The sequence below is a fragment of the Ailuropoda melanoleuca genome, chromosome 10 (assembly GCF_002007445.2).
Source record: "Ailuropoda melanoleuca isolate Jingjing chromosome 10, ASM200744v2, whole genome shotgun sequence".
NCBI lineage: Eukaryota > Metazoa > Chordata > Mammalia > Carnivora > Ursidae > Ailuropoda > Ailuropoda melanoleuca.
This window is the reverse complement of record NC_048227.1, coordinates 35,725,156-35,746,868: the sequence shown is the minus strand read 5'-3', so window position 1 is coordinate 35,746,868 and position 21,713 is coordinate 35,725,156. Positions and strand designations below refer to the sequence as shown.

The 21,713-nt window shown below is 53.2% G+C and overlaps 2 protein-coding genes across 5 annotated transcripts in view; one reads left to right on the top strand and one right to left on the bottom strand.

Annotated features, from left to right (window-relative positions):
- The window catches only part of DNASE1 (deoxyribonuclease 1), a 45,115-nt gene extending 31,086 nt beyond the window's left edge, over nucleotides 1-14,029 (top strand). The window contains exons 3-11 of one of the 3 annotated variants that reach the window (XM_034670495.1): nucleotides 11,207-11,297; nucleotides 11,749-11,896; nucleotides 12,206-12,294; nucleotides 12,446-12,529; nucleotides 12,741-12,856; nucleotides 12,994-13,106; nucleotides 13,177-13,331; nucleotides 13,512-13,608; nucleotides 13,767-14,029. In XM_034670495.1, the coding sequence (XP_034526386.1) occupies nucleotides 11,750-11,896; nucleotides 12,206-12,294; nucleotides 12,446-12,529; nucleotides 12,741-12,856; nucleotides 12,994-13,106; nucleotides 13,177-13,331; nucleotides 13,512-13,608; nucleotides 13,767-13,820 (855 nt within the window). In that variant the 5' untranslated portion in view covers nucleotides 11,207-11,297; nucleotide 11,749 and the 3' untranslated portion in view covers nucleotides 13,821-14,029. Of the gene's footprint in view, nucleotides 1-11,141; nucleotides 11,298-11,748; nucleotides 11,897-12,205; nucleotides 12,295-12,445; nucleotides 12,530-12,740; nucleotides 12,857-12,993; nucleotides 13,107-13,176; nucleotides 13,332-13,511; nucleotides 13,609-13,766 lie in introns of those variants that run through there. The other 2 variants (XM_034670496.1, XM_034670494.1) reach the window with 2 other exon arrangements.
- The window catches only part of TRAP1 (TNF receptor associated protein 1), a 47,792-nt gene continuing 40,034 nt past the window's right edge, over nucleotides 13,956-21,713 (bottom strand). For both annotated transcript variants that reach the window (XM_034670480.1, XM_034670481.1), the window contains 6 exons: nucleotides 20,123-20,308; nucleotides 19,592-19,730; nucleotides 18,937-19,022; nucleotides 18,199-18,344; nucleotides 14,530-14,602; nucleotides 13,956-14,210 (listed from right to left, as the gene is read on the bottom strand). In XM_034670480.1, coding sequence (XP_034526371.1) covers nucleotides 14,109-14,210; nucleotides 14,530-14,602; nucleotides 18,199-18,344; nucleotides 18,937-19,022; nucleotides 19,592-19,730; nucleotides 20,123-20,308 — 732 coding nt within the window. In that variant the 3' untranslated portion in view covers nucleotides 13,956-14,108. The remainder of the gene's footprint in view (nucleotides 14,211-14,529; nucleotides 14,603-18,198; nucleotides 18,345-18,936; nucleotides 19,023-19,591; nucleotides 19,731-20,122; nucleotides 20,309-21,713) is intronic.

The window sequence follows — 21,713 nt, the reverse complement described above, 5'->3', positions numbered from 1 at the left end:
GCTGAAGACACATGATCCTGTCTTCTGAGAAGCTATGGAATGAGCTTCTAGGATATAGAATTGCTGTGTCCTGCCGCCATCTTCGTTGTAGGACTGGGCTGGTAAGGAGAGATACCAGAGGGTTCAGACAAGGACACAGAGGTCTTCAGCCCCAGAGACTCTTGGTCGGGCAGAGGGACGTGGCCTGTGTTCCTTCTGGCTGTTGCTCATTGGTTGGCATACCTCTGCACAGGTCACATATAGCTCCGAGATGTCCATGCAGCCTATGCTAGCCAGAGCAGCTTGCTGAGTTTTCAACCCACATCCTGTCCACACACCGTGCCTGACACTGTGTCAGTTTACCAGGTACCCTGACAAACAGGACTGGGCAGGGTGATAGACCCACCAGAGACTATGGTACTGGAGTTGTCAGACATGGACTTTAGCTAATTAACGTATTAAAACAAAGAGATAAGATGCAGAACTTCACATAGAATTCATTAAAAATTCAATGAAAAATCTGAAACAGGAAAGTATGACAAATTTAAACTTCAGTAAGTGGCTATAACAGTAGGTTAGAGGCAGCTGAAGAAAGGATTAGTGAACTGGAAGATAGATCGGTAGAAAATACCCTGTAAACACCACCACGACCAGCCCACACTATCCTGTGAGCGTCCTTGTCCCGGGCCCCCAGGGCCGTGCTTGTCTCTTCTGTAGACTGCCAACCTTGGGCAGGGGGGGTCCTGCCGAAGAGGGTTCTTTGTGCTTGGAGAGACTGGAAGGTGTTCGGAACTTGGAGAACATGTTTCAGTGCAGCTTTGTTCAGATAGTCCTGGCATGTTGGGAGTCCTGTCAGTAGAGCTTGGTGGTGCTAGTGAAATCTTTGGGGGCCTCAGATTCATCATCAGGAACACAAGTGTGTTTGTATTTATGGTCTTGGGCTAAACATCTGCTAACCTTGCAACATAAACCTTAGAAACTGCCTTTTTCCACGGTTGTCTTTTTGTTTGCTTCTCCTTTGAATGTGGAGTGCAAAAAGGTAGCATTGAGGACTCATGGATTGGGGAAACGGAGGCCCATCTGGTTTGCAAGGGGCCCTCACACACTCTTCAGGCCTCACATCGCAGGTCCTGAGTGCCACCTGTTCCACTGATGGGATGGGCACAGGCACAGGCAGGGGTGAGGACATGGGGGCCGGGGCTGCTGCGGAGTATGGCAGACAGTGTTTGGATCGTAGCAGTGTTTTGTGGTGTTCTGAGAAGTTTTCCACCCTGGGTTAATGGTTTGTTTATAATGAACAGAAATAAATTCATGAGAGATGGTGAGGTAAGGCAGGGTCATGGGCCAAGGCCAGCATGCTGACCTACACAGGTTGTTTGACATGGATTCAAGCAATGTCATGGCAAAGACGTCAGACTTTTCTCTGAAGGAAAGGGTGGAAGCCCCTTGTCTTCTAAAATGCTCTGTGGGACAGTGAACACCCTTCCCAAGGGGAGAGAAGGAATACAGGTTGAGTCTGGCTGAGGGGAGGCAGGCCTGTAGGGCCATGACGCTGTGACTCCTGGGAGGTTCTGGTCAGCTCGAACCAAGTGCCCAGAGGCCACTTGCATGCCCCACAGTGTACCCTGTGCTTCCAGACAGGAGGCCATGCTGGGTTTCTGGAGGGTCTATGAGGAACAGATGTTCTTTTAGCCAGGAGGGTGCTGAGGGAGGTGGGGAGCAGCAGGTGAGCACGTAGCCCCACTGTGTTACGCATTTGTCAGTGGAGGGCCTTCTGTGTTCAGGGACTGGTTTAGTTTGGTGGGCAGGTTGGACGAGGTCCCTGCTCTCGTGGGGTGTGTGTTCCGGTCTAGAGGCTGGCCTTAATCGAGTGTAAACAAGGAAGAGCAAACACGTTAAAGAACAAGGAAAACAAGGGCTAAAAGTCGCGAAAAAGATGCTATTGGGACTACATTGGTGGTAAGGATCGTTGCGGAGAGGATGACCTCCCGCAGGGGTGATGTGTGAGCTGAAACCAGAATGACAGGGCAGCCAGCTGTGCAGCGGAGCAGAGGCCAGGAGCTACCGTCATCTCGAGGACTAGGAGAGACTGATGGCGGGTTGTGAGCAGGGGAGGAACACGGGCTGACGGCTCATTCACAAGATGTGCCGGGTGCTGTGCGGAGACTCGGATCCTGGGGGGATTTCTAGAAGTAGGGAGACCGCCGGTGGGCTTTGCATGTGTTCGGGGAGGACTGGCGTGGTGGCTGCAGGGCCAGAGCGAGTGCATTTGGGGTGGCGCTGAGGGAAAGCGGGGAGCCAGGTGAGTCTGACGTATCTGAGCATCTCAGTGGAGGCGGGCGGGGGCATCCAGGGACGCAGTCTGCCGTCTGGTTCCTCCATAGCAAGTTTGTCAAGCCCACTGGATGTCAGTGGGGGTGTCCCGGCCGCAGCCAGGATGGGGGACAAAGCCCCATCTCCGAGGAGAGTCAGGAGTGTTTCCTGGACAGGCGGAAAGCCACCGTCCCTCTCAGGGCTGCCGGACTTGCAGGACCTGACAGCTGGTCACCGTCTCCCAACCCACAGCTTCTGACTGCTTGAAATCCTCCTTCCTCACGCTCCACATCCAGCATGCCACCAAGTCCTGTCCTAAGGCCACAGCGCTCTCTCCGTGTCGGCCACCCTTGTCCCTTCTCCTGGAAGCAGCCTGCTTGGCTTCCCTCCGCCCGAGCCCAGCCCTGCTCCTCACGGTGACCAGAGGCACTTCCTAACAGGCAGACCCGGCACGTAAAGTATTTTGAGTGAGTTCTTTTTTAATATTAACTTCTTATTCATTTTTAAAATTTAAGTGTGTGTGTGTGTGTGTGTGTGTGTGTTCTAAGTAATCTCTCCACCTAATGTGGGGCTCAAACTCATGACCCTGAGATCAAGAGTCACATGTTCTTCTGACTGAGCCAGCCAGGCACCCCCAACTTCTTACTATTTCATTTTTGGATGATGCCTTAGATTCAGTTATGGCTTACAAATGTTTTGATCTATAGAATTTTTTTAAATTACAGAAAATTTCAACATATTCAAAAGTAGGGACTAGTATGCTGAACCTTCACATGCCCACCACCCAGCTTCAGGGCCACATTTTGAAGCAAATCCCAGATAGCATATCATTCCTCCCTTAAATATTTCAGTGTGACTCTAAAATCCAACGATCAGCAGCTCTTTCTGCCCATGAGTCCTGTCCCTTTGCTTTAATAAAAACAGCTTTTTGCACCGAAAAAAAAAAACAAAAACCCTGAAATCCAAGGATCATTGAAAGCACATCCACAATGGCATGATCACACCTGAATGTTTAGTAGCGGCCCACCCTGGCGAGACTGCGGCTTCGGTTGCGGACGCCGTCATTAACGTGACTGTCACAGTGCAGTGAGCCACATGCATTTTTTGGTTTCCTAGTGAATATAAAAGTTATGTTTATAAAGTATCCTGTAGTCTATTAAAATGTGCATTGCCATTATGTCTAAAAAACAATGTACAAACTTTAAAAATTACTTTATTGCTAAAAAATGCTAACCATCATCTGAGCTTTCCAGAAGTCATAATCTTTTTGCTGGAGGAGGGTCTTGCCTCATGTTGGTGGCTGCTGACTGATCAGGGTGGTGGCTGCTGAAGGTGGAGGTGACTATGGCCGTTTCTTAAAATAAGACAACAGTGGAGTTTGCCACCGCGATCGACTCTTCCTTTCATGAACGATTTCTTTGTAGCCGGTGATGCTGTTTGATAGCATTTTACCCATGGTTAGAAAGTCCTGATCAGAATTGGAATCAGTCCTCTGAAACCCTGCTGCTACTTTATCAGCTAAGTTTACAAAATACTCTAAATATTTTGTTGTCATTTCAGCAGTCTTCAGAGCTTCTTTCCCATGAGAGATTGTCTTCAGTGAAGCACTTTCTTTGCTCATCTATGTGAAGCAGCTCCTCGTCTGTTTAAATTTTATTATGAGATCGCAGCGATTCAGCCCCATCTTCAGGCTCCATTTCTTCTTTTTTTAAATATTTATTTATTTAAGTAATCTCTCGAGCCCAGCGTAGGGCTCGAACTCACAACCCCGAGTTCAGGAGTCGCTCACTCCTCCGCCTGAGCCAGCCAGGCACCCCAGGCTCCACTTCTGACTCTAGTTCTCTTGTTTCCCCCACATCTCAGTGACTTCCTCCACGGCAGGCTTGAGCTCCTCGAAGTCATCCATGAGGGTTGGAATCAACTTCTTCCAAATTTCTTATAACGTTGATATTTGATCTCTTCCCATGAATCACAGATGTTCATGGTGAATTCTTTCCGGAAGGATTTCAATTGACTTTGCCCAGATCCATCAGGGGATCACTGTCTAAGGCAGTTATAGCCTCACAAAATGTACTTCTCAATAATAAGATTTGAAAGTCGAAATTACTCCTTGCTCTGTGAGCTCAGAGTGGGTGTTGTGTCAGTGGGTGTGAAAACATGAATCTCATGGTCCGTCGCCATCAGAGCTCTTGGGTGACCAGGTGTGTTGTCCATGAGCATTTTGAAAGGAATCATCTTCTGCGCAGTAGGTCTCAACGGGGGGCTTACTGTTCAGTAGATCATGTGGTAAACAGATGCGCTGTCATCCAGGCTTTGCTGTCCCACTCCGAGAGCACGGGCAGAGTAGATGTAGGATCTTCGGAATGGTCAATAAACGTGGCTTCAACTTCAAGTGACCAGCTGTTCAATTAGCTCCTAACGAGAGTCGGCCTGCCCTTTGCAGCCGGGCGCTGACTTCTCCCTTCTAGCTGTGACTGTGCTGGATGGCATCTTCTTCCGTTGTAAGGCTCTTTGTCTGGGTTGGAAATCCGTTGGTCACTGTGGCCACCTTCACGAATGATCTCCTCGATGTTTTGCGTCACTTTCTGCAGCCGCTGTGTCAGTACTCACGGCTTCATCGTGCACTTCTGCGTTATGGCTTCTTCCCTTAAACCTCACGAATCACCTCTTCTTGCTTCGTACTTTCCTTCTGCAGCTTCCTTACCCCCCTCGGCCTTCACAGATTTGAAGAGAGGACCTGGCTCTGGATCAGGCTTTCATTTAAGGCGTGTTGTGTCTGGTTCGATCTTCCATCCAGACCATTAAAGCTTCTCTGTGTCAGCAGTGAGGCCGCTGTGCTCTCATTTCTGTGTGTTCATTTGAGTAGCACTTTTAATTTCCTTCAAGAACTTTTCCTTTGCATTTACTGCGTGGCTGACTGGTACAAGAGGCCTCGCTTTTGGTCTGTCGGCTTTTGATATGCCTTCCTCACTAAGCTCAATCATTTCTGGCTTTTGATTTAAAGTGAGAGATGTGTGACTCAGTCTTCCTTTCACTTTCTAAAGACCACTGTACAGTTAGTAACTGGCTTGATTTCAATACTGTTGTGTGTCAGGGAGTAGGGAAGCCCGAGGAGAGGGGAAGAGATGGGGGAATGGCCAGTCAGGGGAGCAGACAGAATATGCACAACACTTTTAAGTTTGCTATCTTAACATGGGTGCAGTTTGTGGCACCCCAGAATTACAGTAGTAACATCAAAGATCAACCATCACAGATCACCATAATAAATACAGTAATAATGAAAAAGTCTGGACTACTGTGAGAATTACCCAGATGTGACGCAGACGCGGGGAGTGAGCAGTGCTGCGGGCAAACCGGTGCTGACTTGCCTGAGGCGGGGCTGCCCCAGACCTTCGGTCTGTGTGAGGTACACTAGAGCAAAGAGCATTAAGCCCACGTGCGCTTGAAATTTCCTCAGTTACCAGACCAGTGTTCTAATGTTCCCGATGGCCTCTTAAGTGATTTTTTTTAAAGATTTATTTATTTATTTGATGGAGATAGAGACAGCCAGCGAGAGAGGGAACACAAGCAGGGGGAGTGGGAGAGGAAGAAGCAGGCTCCTAGTGGAGGAGCCTGATGTGGGGCTCGATCCCAGAACGCTGGGATCACGCCCTGAGCCGAAGGCAGACGCTTTACGACTGTGCCACCCAGGCGCCCCTAGTTAGTTATTTCTTTAAGTAGGCTCCACACCCGGCGTGGAATCCAGTGTGGGGCTTGATCTCACAACCTTTAGATCAAGACCTGAGCTGATACCAAGAGTCAGACACTTAATCAACTGAGCCACCGAGCAGCCCCAAGGAAATGTTCATTTAAACAATTGAGATTCATTGTTTAACCAGATCCATATTGCATTAGTAATAGATCTATTTCATTTTAATCTGTAAGTTCCTCCTCTCTCCTCGTTTTCTTAAAATTTATTGATGAGACCATCCTTTGTCCTCTAGTCCCACAGTCTGGATTATGCTGTGTCTCCATGGTGCTGATGACTGATATGCCTCTGTCCCTCGTAAGTCGGTCCTGAGGTCTAGAGGGTGCATACGTTTGTGGTGGTTTTGGCAAGCTGCTTCCTCAGTGCTGCTGTGTCCTCTGTTGGTCGTCTTCCGTGACTTAGTGACTGTGACGGTCAGGGCCTGCATCAGGCTGCAAACTGCTGAGTCTCAAATTCTGCAGTCCTTCCGTGCTTAGCGGGAACGACGCCCATACAAACTCCCCTCACTAACCACTGGGCAACTCGGTGGTACCGTTTACATAGGAAAGGCAGGGAAGTTTCTTGATTTTTGACTGTTGGCCACTTTGCAGAGTAACAACCCGACTCCCTACCATCTCCCAGAGGTGACTGAGCACTGTTCTACATCAGTATGCACGCAAGCAATAAACACAGTTGAGATTGCAATCGTTCTCATTAGCAGTTTATAGAATTGAGTTTGTGAGAAGACAGCTGTTCAGTCTGTTGTAAATGGTAATGGCCAGAAGAGAGGGTATATTCAGTACAGGAACCTGTAGATACAGTAACTCAGGGATATTCATTATGTCTGGATTAGACCCAGAGCTGCCCAAACGTTCCCAGTTCAGAGCACCCCTACGTAAGGTTCCGTAATTATTCTAAGGGACCACCTAGGCCAAAAGTACCTCACAGTTCCATTAATTAAATAGGTAAGTCTAAACAATTTATTTATATCCTAGCAACTTGGAGACATTTGGAAGAGTAATCAGCAATCCCTCACTTACAGTGGTTCGTCTTAGTTTTGACTTTACAGTGTGTAAAAGCACTATGCATTCATTAGAACCCATATTTCAAATTTTGAATGTGGATCTTTTCCTGGGCCAGTGATCTGTGGTAGGAGCCTCTCTCGAGACACTGGGCAGTGGCAGGAGCCCCAGCGCCTGGTCGGCCACACGGTCATGAAGGTAACAGTCGATAGCCTTGGCAGCCATTCTGTTTTTCACTGTCAGTACAGTATTCAGCTAATTAGATGAGATATTAAACTCTTTATTATAAAATGCGCTTTGTGTTGGAGGATTTAGCCCAACTGTAGGCCAATGTCCGTGTTCTGAGCACGTTGAAGGTAGGCGAGCCTAAGCTATGGTGTCTGGTACGTGTATCAAGTGCATTTCGACAATACTTTCCACTTACAGTGGAAAGTTGTGGTTATCAGGGTGGTTACAGTGGTTATCAAGATATAACCCTTATTGTAAATCCAGGAAGATCTGTACATATGAATTTGAAGAAAAAATATTTTCAGTAAGTCCCCACAATTACTTAGGAACGGAACGTGCGTGCCTGCTGGGCACTTTTACAGTCTTGGAAGCAGAGTGGACGCTGCTGTTGTTGGTGCCTGTTGCACACGGATTTTCACACAGTGGTAACATTTTCAGTAACTGCCAGAAACCTAGCCGCGCAGAGACCTGCAGCCATGGAAAGGAACGAAGCAAGAGAAAATGTTGAAACTGTGAGCACCTTAAACAGTGTCCAGCCACGTTGAGTATCGCTGTTCCCCTCAGAAGCTACGCGTGTCCTGCGGTGCCTGCAGGGTCACTGTGTGGCCAGATGGGCTTCACGCGCCCTGTGGTGACCACAGCTGTGTGTCCTTCCCATTTCTGTGGCCATCCTCGCCCCACGGCTGCACGTTGGTGTGCAGTCACCCCCACCCCCAGAGTGTTCTGGAACAGGGCACGGGGTCTTGTGGCGTTTACTGTAACATGAAGCCCAACACACTGCACAGAGGCGTTCCTTGGCGCCGTCTGTTGCCAACCTTAGAGCTTATTTTTTCCTTATCCTTCGATTTCAGTAAACCGTTGTGATATGCAGTTTCCCCTTCCTGTCTCTGCTGTAGGTTTAGTTTAACCAAAGAGGGTGTCCATCTTTCAGGGTTGATGTAAAAATAGCTCAGCCTGATCAGAGAAGGTGGTCTGCTGTCAGCGCTCATTTCCCTAGTGTCAAGACTGTCAAGGCTGACAGATGCCAGAAGCACGAGGCTTCCTACCTTTCCCTGTCATCTATTCTGGGTCTCCGTGGTGGGGCTGGGTGTGGGAGGAGAGTACCCCCAACTCCCCACAGGTGGTGTTGAGCTTGGCTATGGCAGAGGCCAAAAGACCATCAGAGGTGGCAACCCGCTAATGATGAACTGGGGCCTGGGAGGCATTGTGTATTTGCTCCTGTGGAAGTTTCCACCTTCCACCATTTACAAGAGCTTGCCTTGGGTAACTGCAGGCCTGTGAGCATGAGGAAAAGCGTGTGTTGTACATGGAGTTTGCGGATGGCTTGTTACATAACAAGAGCTGATGTTACAAGTGGAAAAGTCCGTGAGGAAAAGGTAAGAGTGACAGAAATAGAGCATTTGAGAGGGTTATTATTCTTAAGGAGATGTGAGATGTGTCTTCCATGGAACGTTGTCCGTTGATACTTAAACCCAAGAGGTGAGTAGTGACCGATTTACCCCCATTTTATAGATGGAGACAGTGAGCTCAAAATGAGTGAAGATGCGGGGCTCCTGGGCGGCTCAGTCAGTTAAGTGTCTGCTTTCGGCTCAGGTCACATGAGATCGAGTTCTGCACGGGGCTCCCTGCTCAGCGGGGAGCCTTCTTCTCCCTCCCCCGCTTGTGCGCGTGCGCTCTCTCAAATGGATAAATCTTTAAAAGGGGGGGGGTGAAGATGCAGCGGGTGAGCCTGGTGCGGGCCCCAGACCACCGACTCCCGGTCAAAGCTCTTTGTGGGCTGTGTTGCTTCTCCCGCAGGCCCAACTCTGAGGGCAGCCGACACGACAGCCGTGCACTGGGCCTTGGTCTTGGTTCGAGTGGGGCCCGCAGTCAGGACCTGGGAGGGCAGAGACTGTGCCTGGGAGCTCTGCAGGGCACAAGGGACAGCATTTTGCCCAGAGGGGCGTGCTAACAGCTGCCCGGAGGGACCAGGCAGCCGTGGTGGGCGTGCCCCCTGTGCCGCCTGTGGGCAGCATCCCATGTTCGGTCAGAAGCGGGGCTGCAGCCTCCGTCTGCCGTTTGCTCCCAGGCTTCCCTAGAAGGGTCCGGCAGGCGGGGTGTAGGAAACGAGCACATGGAGGGACGGGCTCTAGGCACCTGTGCTGAACACACCCACAGTCTTGTGCACCGGCCGGGATCTGCATTTTGATGTGTTTATTTTTTATTTATTTTTTATTTTTTTTAAAGATTTTATTTATTTGACAGAGATAGAGACAGCTAGCGAGAGAGGGAACACAAGCAGGGGGAGTGGGAGAGGAAGAAGCAGGCTCATAGCAGAGGAGCCTGATGTGGGGCTCGAACCCATAACGCCGGGATCACGCCCTGAGCCGAAGGCAGACGCTTAACCGCTGTGCCACCCAGGCGCCCCTTGATGTGTTTAAAAACTTAGGGATTGAAAACCGGAGAGGCAGCAAGCAAATCTTGGTCAGGTTGTGATGGGCGTGGCAGTTTGGGGGCCAGGCCACCTGTCTGCACCGGAGGGACACGTGGACTGACTAGGGTAACAGCCACAGCCGTCTGTTAGCAGGTTTTCATTATCTTGGGCTCCTGGTCTTGTTGCTTTACCTTCTGACTGGTTTTTCATCACCTCTGCCACCTCCTGCTCTGTCCCCCTCAGATCTGATCTGCACCTCCCTGACCGTTGCCTTGGGGCCACTCCTGCTCCCTGTCCTCCAGCCCTGCACCCCGTCCTTACCAGGGTGACCCTGGCGGCCCTCTCACTCACAGGGCTGTCCTTGGAGACCACAGCCCCTCCCCGATGGGGAGATCCCTGTCCTGATACCTGGAATCTGTGAATGTTAGATGGCAGAAAGACGACTTTGCAGCTGCGATCAATTCAAGGCTCTTGAGATGGAGAGAAAGTTCTGAGGGTCTGGGAGGGTGCTTAAATCCCATCCCATGCAGCTTGTGAGAGGGGCAGAGAGAACTGACAGTGCAGCGTGCCAACGAGAACAGAGTGGGGTGACTTGGAGCCCCCAGGAGCTGGAGATGCACGGGACCTCCCCTTGTGTCGCTGCGGGAGTGCAGCCCCCGCGACACTTTGATTTCGATGCCGTGAAATGGATTTTGGTCTCTGGCCTCTACGGCTGTTAGTACATTTCTGTCAATTTAAGTCACCAGCTTTTTAGTGACTTGTTTCGGCAGACACAGAAGATGATTAGAAATGGGACAGTAAAGGATTCCAAAATAGAAATGACTGGCGTGAGGCCCTGCCGAGAGCCTCCAGCTGCTTGATGGTGTCCTGTGTCCCAGTCACCTGGGTCACCTCCACCTGGAGCACATGGCTCTTCACCCTTGCTGGCAACCTTGCTGCTGCCTTGCTGGCAACCGAGGTGGCCCGCGTCCCACCGCTTCCTGGGGCCCACAGCGCGTGCTCCGCAGGGAAAGCCTTACTTCCAGTTCAGTGGCCTGCAGCCCGCACTGCGGACCCGTGAGGAAGCCGTGGTTGGGCCTCAGAGGGGATGGCAGGCTTTGACCTGTGGCTCCAAGGTCGTCCCCAGACTGGAACACAGCCGGGCCCGCCCACCTGTTCACACCTGCTCCCTCCCCATCCCTGGGAGAGCAGCATGTGTGAAGGACACGAGCACCTTGGCCCTTCCATTAGACTTTTTAAAACCAAGAGCAAATGTTATCAGGTGCTCTTTTTATAGCAGCAAGAACCCGTGCCTGTTGAAATAGGCGCACGCCAGCCATCCACGTGCGTGGGAAAGCCACACAGGCAGCACCATTGTTCTCCATCCCCCAGGTGATGCCCTGGGAAAGGTCACGGCTGCCTAAACCTTTAAAACCCCAGGGGGAAACGGACATTCCCTGTGCTGGGACTCAGCTGCCGCTCTGGATGGGTCTCTCACCCGCATTTTTAAATTCACTCCCCTTTGTAAATTATTTTTTCTTAAAGCAGGGACAGGAGAGCGTGGACACAGAACGGAGAATATCAATTCCTGATTCTTCTAAGAATTCCCATCATCCTTGTAGAAGCTGACCTTCCGGTGAGTGTATGGTGCCGCAAGGGCAGTGTGACACAGGGCCCATGGAAAGTGGGTGCCAGGCCCAGAGGCCCGTCAGGGTCCCTCCAGGTGACTGGCCGCCCTGGGAAGAGCCCTTGCCAGTCCTGGCTGGGTGGGTGCCTGGACAGGGCAGGCAGGGAGCCGGTGTCCCCCCAGCAGAGGGCCAGGCGCCGCCTCAGGCTGGCGACTCTTACAGGGACTTGTTTTCTGGAGGGTGGAGGAGTGAGAAGACCCCAGGGTCCTTCACTTAGCTGTCTGGCTCTCCGGACACTGGGGAGAGGGTTCTGAGTCTCACCCTGGCCTGCTCAGCACCGCCCACAGAAACAGGATTTACTCAGCCTTGGGCTCCACCAGCCCCATGTGGTCGGACTTAGGGGAGGATGAGGCACTGTCCTAGTTCCACACTCACACGTAAACATTTCTCCTGTTCCAGAATGAGGCGCGCCAGGCTGATGGGGGCACTGCTTGCCCTGGCCGGGCTGCTGCATGTGGCCCTGTCCCTGAAAATCGCAGCCTTCAACATCAGGACTTTTGGGGAGACGAAGATGTCCAATACCACGCTCTCCCACTACATCGTGCAGGTCAGTCCAGGCTGGCCTGGCCCCGGGGACCCCGGGCGGTAGCTGTGGGGATGGCAGTCTAATAGGTCCTGGGAACACTGGGCCAGCAGTCAGTCCTGAGGGCAGCCACAGAGGGGAGTGTTGAGAGCCTCTGGTGACAGGGAGGAGCTCCCGCGTGCTGTGCCACCCATGGCCGGCAGCAGAGTTGCAGGCAGGAGCATCAGGCCAAACCATGACATGCAGGTGCCCCAGGGAGCAGCTCAGCCTGTGGGGACCTGCAGCAATCGGGCCATACTGCCCTGCTTAGCACCACTGTGGCCTTGTCCACAGATCCTGAGTCGCTACGACATCGCCGTTGTCCAGGAGGTCAGAGACAGCCACCTGACGGCCGTGGGGAGGCTGCTGGACATACTCAATCAGTGGGTGATGGTGGGGGGCCTGGGGAGGCACAGCACGGTGACCCTCCCCCCAGGGCATGGTACCGCTGCCTGATGGAGACAGGAGCCCTTGCTGTAGGCAGAAGGGTTCCCTGGGGGCCCCCTGACGGGCACGTTTGTCTCCTTGATCCAGGGATGACCCCGACACCTATCATTATGTGGTCAGCGAGCCGCTGGGCCGAAACAGCTACAAGGAACGCTACCTCTTCTTATTCAGGTAAAGCCCCGGCGCCGAGAGATGGGGGCCACTTGGGGGCGCTACCGGAAGGCTGAGGGTGGCCTCAAGGGCAGCAGTCCGTCCTACGGGGAGGAACTGGAGGCCACACAGCACGGGCTGAGAGCGAGGTCTGGCCCGGTGTGCGCCGTCCACCTCAGCCAGGCTGTGGGCGGTGCCCCTGGTCCCAGGCTAACCGCCTGACCTTCCCCAGACCCGACCAGGTGTCCGTGCGGGACAGCTACCAGTATGACGACGGCTGCGAGCCCTGTGGGAACGACACCTTCAATCGTGAGCCCGCCATCGTCTGGTTCCACTCCCCGCTCACTGGTACGTGCCCCTTCAAAGCCCTAGTCACCCCTCGTGCTTGGTCTGACGTTGAAGTCACTCAGGGAAACACCCCCCTGGGACTGGCTTGTGCCCCCTACCCCCACCCCCGCGGCTGAGTAGGACTGCCCTCTCCATAGCGGTCCAAGAGTTCGCCATCGTTCCCCTGCACGCAGCGCCCCTGGATGCGGTGGCGGAGATGGATGCGCTTTATGACGTCTACCTCGATGTCCGGCAGAAGTGGGACCTGGAGGTGAGTCCCCGGCCCGGGCCCTGGGCGCATGTGCTGTATGCCCAGGCCAAGCGGCTGCTGTCTCCTGTAGGACATCATGCTCATGGGCGACTTCAACGCAGGCTGCAGCTATGTGACCCCCTCCCAGTGGGCCTCCATCCGCCTGCGCACGAGCCCAGCTTTCCAGTGGCTGATTCCTGACACTGCAGACACCACGTCCACAGCCACGCACTGTGCCTATGACAGGTAGGAGGTCGCCTCCAGAAGCAGCCTTGACTCCTAGATCCAGGTTCCCAAAGCCTGGGTCAGTTTGCCTCCTGAGCTGTGGTCAGTGGGCTGCAGTCTGGGGCCCTAGTGCCCTGGGGTGGGGGAGGTCCTCCCAGTCCCTTGGCCCAGCCACGAGGCTGACCTCCTCATGTGGGGCAGGATCGTGGTGGCAGGAACACTGCTCCAGCATGCCATCGTCCCGGACTCGGCCACCCCCTTTGACTTCCAGGCTGCCTACGGCCTGAGCAGCCAGCTGGTAGGTGTCCTTCCCTTACGTGCTTCAGCTGTACTGGGGGCTGGGACTTCCCGCTATCTGTTGTCTGCAGTGACCTCAGAGAGCCAATGGGGCCAGCACGCGCTGCAGGGGTGGGGGGTTCAAGAAATACTGTGTCCCTACTGCGCGTTTCCCCACAGACCCAGGCCATCAGCGACCATTACCCGGTGGAGGTGATGCTGCAGAGGGCCTGATGTAAGTGGGGCCCTGACCGGCGACCTCCCTTCTACAGCTTACCTGTGCTCACAGTCAGGCGCTGGGGGGAGGGTTTCCCAAGTGTGGGGGCTGTGGCAGCAGCGCTCTCCCTACCTTCTCAGTCCAGGCACAAGTTTAGATTAACATCTGCTTTTAATAAAGCTTGAAGGGGGTGTTGTCACTGGACGCACCTAGTCCTTTCTCCCTGGCTGGTCTCAGGCTTCCTCTTTCTTCGTCACCTCCTCTTGAGCCCTAGTCCCTGCACGAAGACTGGGGGTCTTCACGCTTCAGTGTCGCTCCAGGGCCTTGACAAGCAGGTGGTTCAGGCGGCCCACCATGGGGCGGGGGTCATCAACGAGCCCGGCGGCGATCATGGCGTTCTCATAGATCTGGAAGGCAAAGGTAACCTCATAAGTGGGAGGACAAGGCCCTGCAGAGGAAAGAGGAAATTTCAAAATGGGGTTTTAGGGGCGCCTGGAGTCAGGATCTCAGGGTCCTGGAATTAACTGAGCCCCATGTCAGGCTCCCTGCTCAGTGGGGAGTGTGCTTCTCCCTCTGCTCCTCCCCTGACTTGTGCTTTCTCTCAAAATCTTAAGAAAAAAATAAAACCGGGTTTTAGAGGCAACAGGTGTCCCACTTTAACAGACGATGCAGGCTCACAGAACAGGCAGCGGGCACGGCCGTTCTGCTCGTCCCCAGGAGACTCACCTGATCAACCAGCAGCTGGGCCAGGTCAGGCTCGCTGTCCCTCAGCTGACTGAGCTTCTTGATCAGCGTGTGTCTACAGTACAGAAAACATCAGAAGTTAGCACAAGGGCCTCTGTGTTATGACTTTTCTGAGGCTGGGGTTATCTGAACATTCAAAAAAGTATGGTAGGATGGTCTGGAAGAAAAAGCACATAATGTTAATTTCAGATGACATACTGAGAAAACCAGGAGAATTAAGAGATTTGATTAGCAAATGTAGCAAGTACTTAATCCATACATTTAACAGATTAGGTATAAAAGAAATTCATAAACCTGTTAGACCAGCCAGGAGAAAACTCCCAGGTGTTTAAGTGTGCTATAAGGCTCCAGTAATTGGACAGCCGGCTCTAAAAATAGAAAGGCCAACAGCTGGGGCCCCTGGCTGGCTCAGTTGGTAGAGTGAGCGACTCTTGATCTCAGGGTCCTGAGTTCAAGCCCCATGTTGGGTGTAGAGCTTACTTTAAAAACATATTAAATAAACTATAGTATTAAAACACTGATAGCACTTTGGGGTGCCTGGGTGGCTCAGCTGGTTAAGCATCTGCCTTTGGCTCAGACTGTGATCCCAGGGTCCTGAGACTGAGTCCCAAGCTGGGCTCCCTGCTCAGCTCTCCCTTGCCCCTCCCCCTGCTCTCTCTCCAATGAACAAATAAAATCTTTAAAAAAGAAAAGCCAACATCTCCGTGCAACAGAGACCACGTAAGCGTACAAGAGGGAGGGTAACTGGCCAATCACCCAGAACAATACTGGACTTCTACTGGATTCCTTAGATCAAAACATCATTTCAAAAGAAGAATGTGAGAACCCTGCATGAGAAGTGCATTTCTTCACAGAAGACACCATAAGTCGCTGTCTGACCCTACTCATACCCAACCTATGTCAAAATTGAGAAGTTTGGTAAAACAGAAGGCGCTGGGGAAATGTGTGCCCACTGCCAGAGGACAGTGGCAGTCTGTAAACATGGGCGTGGACACGGCTGTGAGACACAGCAGCCCCCGCCCTCAGCACTGCGTTCGGTAGGAGCACTCTAGGAAAGCCACCGGCCAGTCTGCGTGCACGCGCTGGCTCTGGCAAGACACACCTACCGTGGGCCGCACGGGGGACCAAGGTGCAAGGGGAACTGCACTGTGAGCCCTCCTGGTTCTTCCGAATTCTGACCCCGATGAACATATCACCAATTTTAAAAGCAACTAAAATTTAAAAAGAGCCTCTGGCAACAGAAACGAGCACAGCCGTGCCAGCCTGAAGGAAAGCCCACGGGCCAGTCCACGCCTCCGCCAGGCGCTCACAGCTGGAAGCCCCCGCGTGTCCGGATGGCAGCTCCTGCATGGGGCTGCCCCATGCTGGCTGGCCGGCCACGAGCCAAGTCCACTTGCTCACCCACTGACTCCGTGCCTAAACATTTGGGTCACAAAGAGGAAAAGGAACCTCTCTGCTCTCCCTAGCTGTCTAAACAAAATTTATGATTATAAGCCAACAGGAAAAAAGTATTAATGATTAAAAATAGTTATTAAAACACGGGTACCTGGGTGGCTCAGTCGGTTGAGCATCCAACTCTTAGGTTTCTGCTCGGGGTCATGATCTCAAGGTTATGGAATTGAGCCTGTGCTGGGCTAAGCAGGGAATCTGCTTGAGATTCTCCAGCCCTCTCCCTCTGCGCCCCCCACCCCATGCCCACTTGCACTCGCTTCTCTTAAAATCCTTAAAAAAACAACCATACAACAATGTAAGATCAGACTCCAGGAGAAAATACACCAAATGGGCTGTAATGACTGTGGTAGAGCACAAACCTAGAGGTGTTTGCTCTCTGCTCTTTTCTCACATTTTTGGTAATTGATGTATTATTTAAAAACTACCGTAGGGGCACCTGCGTGGCTTAGTAGGCTAAGCAGCCAGCTCGGGGTTTCGGCAAAGGTCATGACCTCAGGGTCATGGTATCAAGCCCCATGCTCAATGCAAAGTCGGTTTGAGATTTTCACTCCTCCTAAAATAAATCTTATAATTATTACTGTACACAAAATCCCCCCAAAAAGTCTTCATATACAAGTTAGAAAATGAATTTCAAAATATCCAATAAATACAGTACATCAAATAGGTGCAAGAACTCTACAATTACCAAAAGACAGAGTGGACATAAAGATGCCAGTTCATTCAAAATGGACTTGGAAGCCAGTATCCTCTCAGTCAGAAGCCCAACTGTGTGTGGGGGTCAGGCTGCCTCGTACAAGCGCAGACCTACAGGAGGGGAGATACCCTTGAAGGGAAAGGGAAACCCACTGAATACAGACTTGCAGGGAAGACCGTGCGGTGCAGCCACCTGATGCTGGACAGGCCTCCAACGCCGGTCAGCAGGGAGAGGACAAACATGAGCGGTCACGGTGCAGGCGTTCATGTGGAGTGAGATACGACAGCTCTCCCACATCCCAAACCAATTAGAGATAGACTAAAATCAGCCCAAAAAGCCAAAATGTTAAAGCTTTTAGATAGAAATGTTAGGAGAATACATTTAAGACTCTGATGATAAAGATTTCTTAAGACCTAAAACACCGAATACAGACTTCTAGCGTGGGGGGATGGGTGAAGGGCTTGAGGGGCTCAAACTTCAATTGTCCAGTCAGTCACAGGACGAGAAGTACAGCACAGGGTACCGGTGACCGGGTACACAGACTTCTCGCGGTGAGCACGCTGTAATGTCCATAAACGTCAAATTGCTATGTTGTACGCCTGAAACTAATATGACACCGTATGTCAACTAGACTTCAAGCAAAGTAATGAGTGTTTAAAAATTATGATTTCATTAAAATAACTCATCTTTACGCAGACAGAAAAAACTGGAAAAAGACTGGCAACTGAGAAAGCGTATATAAACAAACTACAAAACGCAACAGAAAAGAGTCTGAGGCGTGGCATGAGAAAGCCAAGCTGAAGGACAGTGAGCGCTGGGCTTGGGGCCTCCAGTGCCAGCTGTGTGCGGGCAGCGGGCACCTCCTCGCCCCATGGAGGACATCTGGGTAGGTGATCCTAGGGGAAACACCTGCCGGGGCCGGAGCGGACAAGAGTGTTCAGAGCGGCCTGTTCCCAACAGCCCCCAAATGAGAACGACCCACAAGTCCACCAAGAAAGACTTAAATCACAGCACTGAGGCAGATTCCTGCCTGTTACTCCACCCTGGACACGACCCCACCCGGCCACCCTCCCCAAGCACCGTCTACTGCCTAGTGAAGGAAGCACGACTTCAGAAGCACACACCCAGGGACTCCACTGACAGGCCACCCGGAACTTTCTCCAGGATGCAAGACGGACTGTCAGACTAGAGCTCTGTGAGGAACTCTAGGTCTCTACAGAGAGGGCTGTGGGGCCACTGAGGAGGGACAGGCCCCCACCAGGGCATGGGGACACCCGGCAGCCAGCACCACAGTGTTCTAGAACCTCCCATGGGGTGGGGGGGGGGTGTTAACTGAACATAGCTGGATCACACAGGTGTTGTCTTTGTAGTCACCAAACTGCACGTAAGCCTTCTGCCCTTTTTAGGTGTCAGACGCAAGCAGCACACTCACAACGATAAAGGACTCCCGGGCAGGGGAGAATCATGCACGCTGGTGCCCTGGGCCCGAGGGGCCGGGAGCCTACCTGGGGTTGATCTCCAGCGTGGGCTGCAGAAGCTGAGCGCGCTCCTCCTGGGTCTTGGCCAGCTGCTGCAGGCGCAGGAAGTGCCGGGCGGCCCCCATCTCCAACACGGTGATCATGGCAGGGTGGGTGTCCAGTCGAAGAGTCACCTACAGGCAAGGTGAAGGACCCGGTGAGGGAACAGCTGGAGGCAGGGGGCCCCCGGGCTGTAAGGTCTTGACCGGGTCGGAAGCTTCCCCAGGTGACACCGGAGGATGCAGGCTGCCCAAGCCGCTGCCACAGGAAGTTCCTGGGACAGAATCCTGACTGGGGACTCCCTCCTCCCATGTCCCTCAGAGCTACCGGGTTCTCCCACATCAGTGGCTGTCTCAGGGCCATCTTGCCTGGTTACCCACGCCTCTCGGCTGCATGGGGGCCACTGCCGAGTCCTACGACTGTCTAGGACCCTGCAGGCCCGCCCATCCTGATGGCCTGAGCCTCCTTCCCGCAGACAACGCTCTCACCACCCCCCTGCCCATGGCTCCCTCGGGCCTTTCCTCCGGCACACCTCCTCCCCTCAAGCGTTCACACCCCCGTCCCTGTGGGTGCACGTGTAGGAGCGGCAGCAACATGCCGGTCTCCACCCCAGATCAGGGCTTCGACCACCACCGGGAAAGGGCACACGAGGCCAGCAACTCAGCCAGTGCCTGTGGGGTCACACAGGGCCATGGTGGCTGGGAGGTGGCCCATCTCTGGCCTCACCTTGACATTGGTGACACGTGACCCCAGTGCATTTCTCATCCAAGCCATCAGGTCGTCCGTCTCCTTCTCCGACAGGCGGTCACCAGCTACAGGACAGCAGAAGGGAGTGAGCTCCGAGCTGCTATCGGCCACTCCCACCCCATGGGATCCCACCGCAGCCTGAAACACTAATGCCCCACTACCAGGTTTCAGGAAGGCTCCCTCCCCTGCCCGCTGGCCACCAGCACAAAGGCAGAAGCGTCCCAAAAGGCTCCTCCCCTAAAAGCAAGCAGGTAAAATCAGACGTCATAAAGGACATTTTCGGGGGCGCCCGGCTGGCTGAGCCGGTAGAGTATGCAACTCTTGCTCTCAGCGTCACAAAATCAAGCCCCATGGTGGGTGTGGAGCCTACTTTAAAAGGCACTTTTGGCTGCCTGAGGACCGTATAACTTTGTACGGGTTTTGAAAAGATGATTTCTATCAGGAAACCAAGCCGGATGGAGTGAAGAGGTTCCAGGATCTAAACAGAAGATGTTCCCAAGAGCTGCTTTTGTGCGGGGGGGGACCCCAGATACAAATGAACAAAGAAGACCCCATATGAACAGCCCCCTGAGCCCGCCTGCCCAGCCACCCAGGCCACAAGCAAGGCCTGGGCCCAGACAGGAGGGAAGCTGACCTGAGGACCCATCCTCCGACTTCTCCTCCTTGTAGTGATCAACAACGATGTCCGTCTCCACAGAGATCAGTTTCTTCTTGTCAAACTCATGAAGGTGGAGCAATGTCAGCTCATCAAACTGCTCATAACAGAAGAGAACCTGCAAGGGCCGGAGAATGTCGGCGTCGGGCGGGCCTCGAGAAGTCTACCCGCGACAGGGGAGAGGGGCGTGAGGTGTGGGCTGGGTGCCATGTCCGGCAAGGCGTCCCAGAGACCCTGGCACTTCCTGAGCCTTACGGGGTCCACCAGACGACCCTGAGCAGGGCCCGGGCTGTCGTCGAAGTAGCAATAGTGACTCTACAGAGGAACCTCACGTCACCTCCCAGAGACACACACTGACGGCAGCTCGGCTGGGCCCCTGGGCGTCACCTCATGCTGCTTGGCTCTCCGAGGTCCTGGGCCCATTCAGCCACTGTCCACTAAGCAGAGACCCTACTTCAGGGGCTCAAACACTGATTATCCTGTCCTGGCCCCGGCCCATCGCTCACCCACCTCCATGTTTTTCTGCTTCATGGCTTCGTAGTAGGGCGAATGCTCAGCCAGGTGCCGGCTGGGGGCACACAGGTAGTAGATGGTGCGGGTGCCGGCTGGCATGCGGCTGCCGTAGTCCGGGAGGCTGGTCAGCTGCCCAGCAGGCAGGGCTGAGGACTCGTACCGCAGCAGCTTTGCGATGTCCTCCTGCAGACAAAGGCCAGCTCCGCTTGTTCCAGATCCTGCTCTGAAAGCCTCCCAATCACCTGGCACAGACCTCGGAAGCCTGTGGCTACGGGGAGGAAGGGCTCTGGCCGGTGTCGCCCCGGGGTGCCAGGCCCAGGGACGGCGCTCAGCCCCTGGGGGGCTGTGGGGACTCTGGTGGTATCCGTCAGGTCCCACTTCAAAAGTTCAGGGGACCCTGGAGAGAACCTTCACCCCATGTGGTCCAGGGCCCTGCGGGGAAGGGCATTCTGGTCCTGTCCTAGGAGTGGCCAGACACTGTCTGTGGCAGAGACTTTCCTGGACCCGGCACCCTCTGTCCATTCTAGTCACTGACCCTGTGTCTTATGCATGTGGATGCGGTGTGGAGGCCACATTCCCAGGCTTCCCCACAGCATGAACTAGCCCGAGGTGGGGTACGAACCATAGTGGGCATGTACTGGTGGGGGACGGGGCTCCGTCCTCTTCCTTCTGTCAACTGAAGTCAACATGCCTGCTGGTGTCCTATCCTCTCAACGTGGGAGCTGCCTGCTAATGACCAAAGAGTGACAACAAGCCGGGGCCTGGGTCCCTGACGCCACCAGTCCGGATGTAACTTGAGACCTAAACTCTGCCTAATCCACACCACAGACTTCTCCTCGATTATCCAGCAAAGACATGTGGGGAGAGAGGGTCACGGGGAAGATGGGAGCTGTTCAGAGGCGACATCTGATGAAATGGCACGATGGGGATGCAGATGCCACCCAGGTGCTGTTAACCAGAAACACGTAACTGACGGCACAGGGAAATTCAGACAGGCCTAGACCAGGAGCTGGAGGAGTCTGCAGCCAGCCAACAGCAAGGCAGGCCTGAGTCCAAGCCCCATTGCCTGAAAACCCCCAGGGAACCCCAGATGCTTGGTCACCTCCTTCCTCAGCTCCTGCTGTTCTGGTGCAGAAGATAAACCCCAGGCCTGGGAGTGCCTGCTTAATGGGTATGGGTGTCTTTTTTTTTTTTTTTGCGGGGGGAGGATGAGAACGTTCTGGAATTGGATGGTTGTGGCTGTACCACTTGTGAATGCATGAAGGACCACTGAACTATTCACTTTTTTAAAGGGTGAATTTTGGGGCGCCTGGGTGGCTCAGTTGGTGAACTGTCTGCCTTTGGCTCATGTCACGATCCCAGGGTCCTGGGATCGAGTCCCACATCAGGCTCCCTTCTCAGCGGGGAGCCTGCTTCTCCCTCTGCCTGCACTCCCCCTGCTTGTGCTTGCTCGCTCTCTCTCAAATAAATAAAATCTTCAAATAAATAAATAAAAGGGTGAACTTTATGGTATGTGAATTATATGGTAACTTAAAACTGACCAAAATGTTTATGGGATGTTCATATCATTTTTAAGTAATTAAACTCC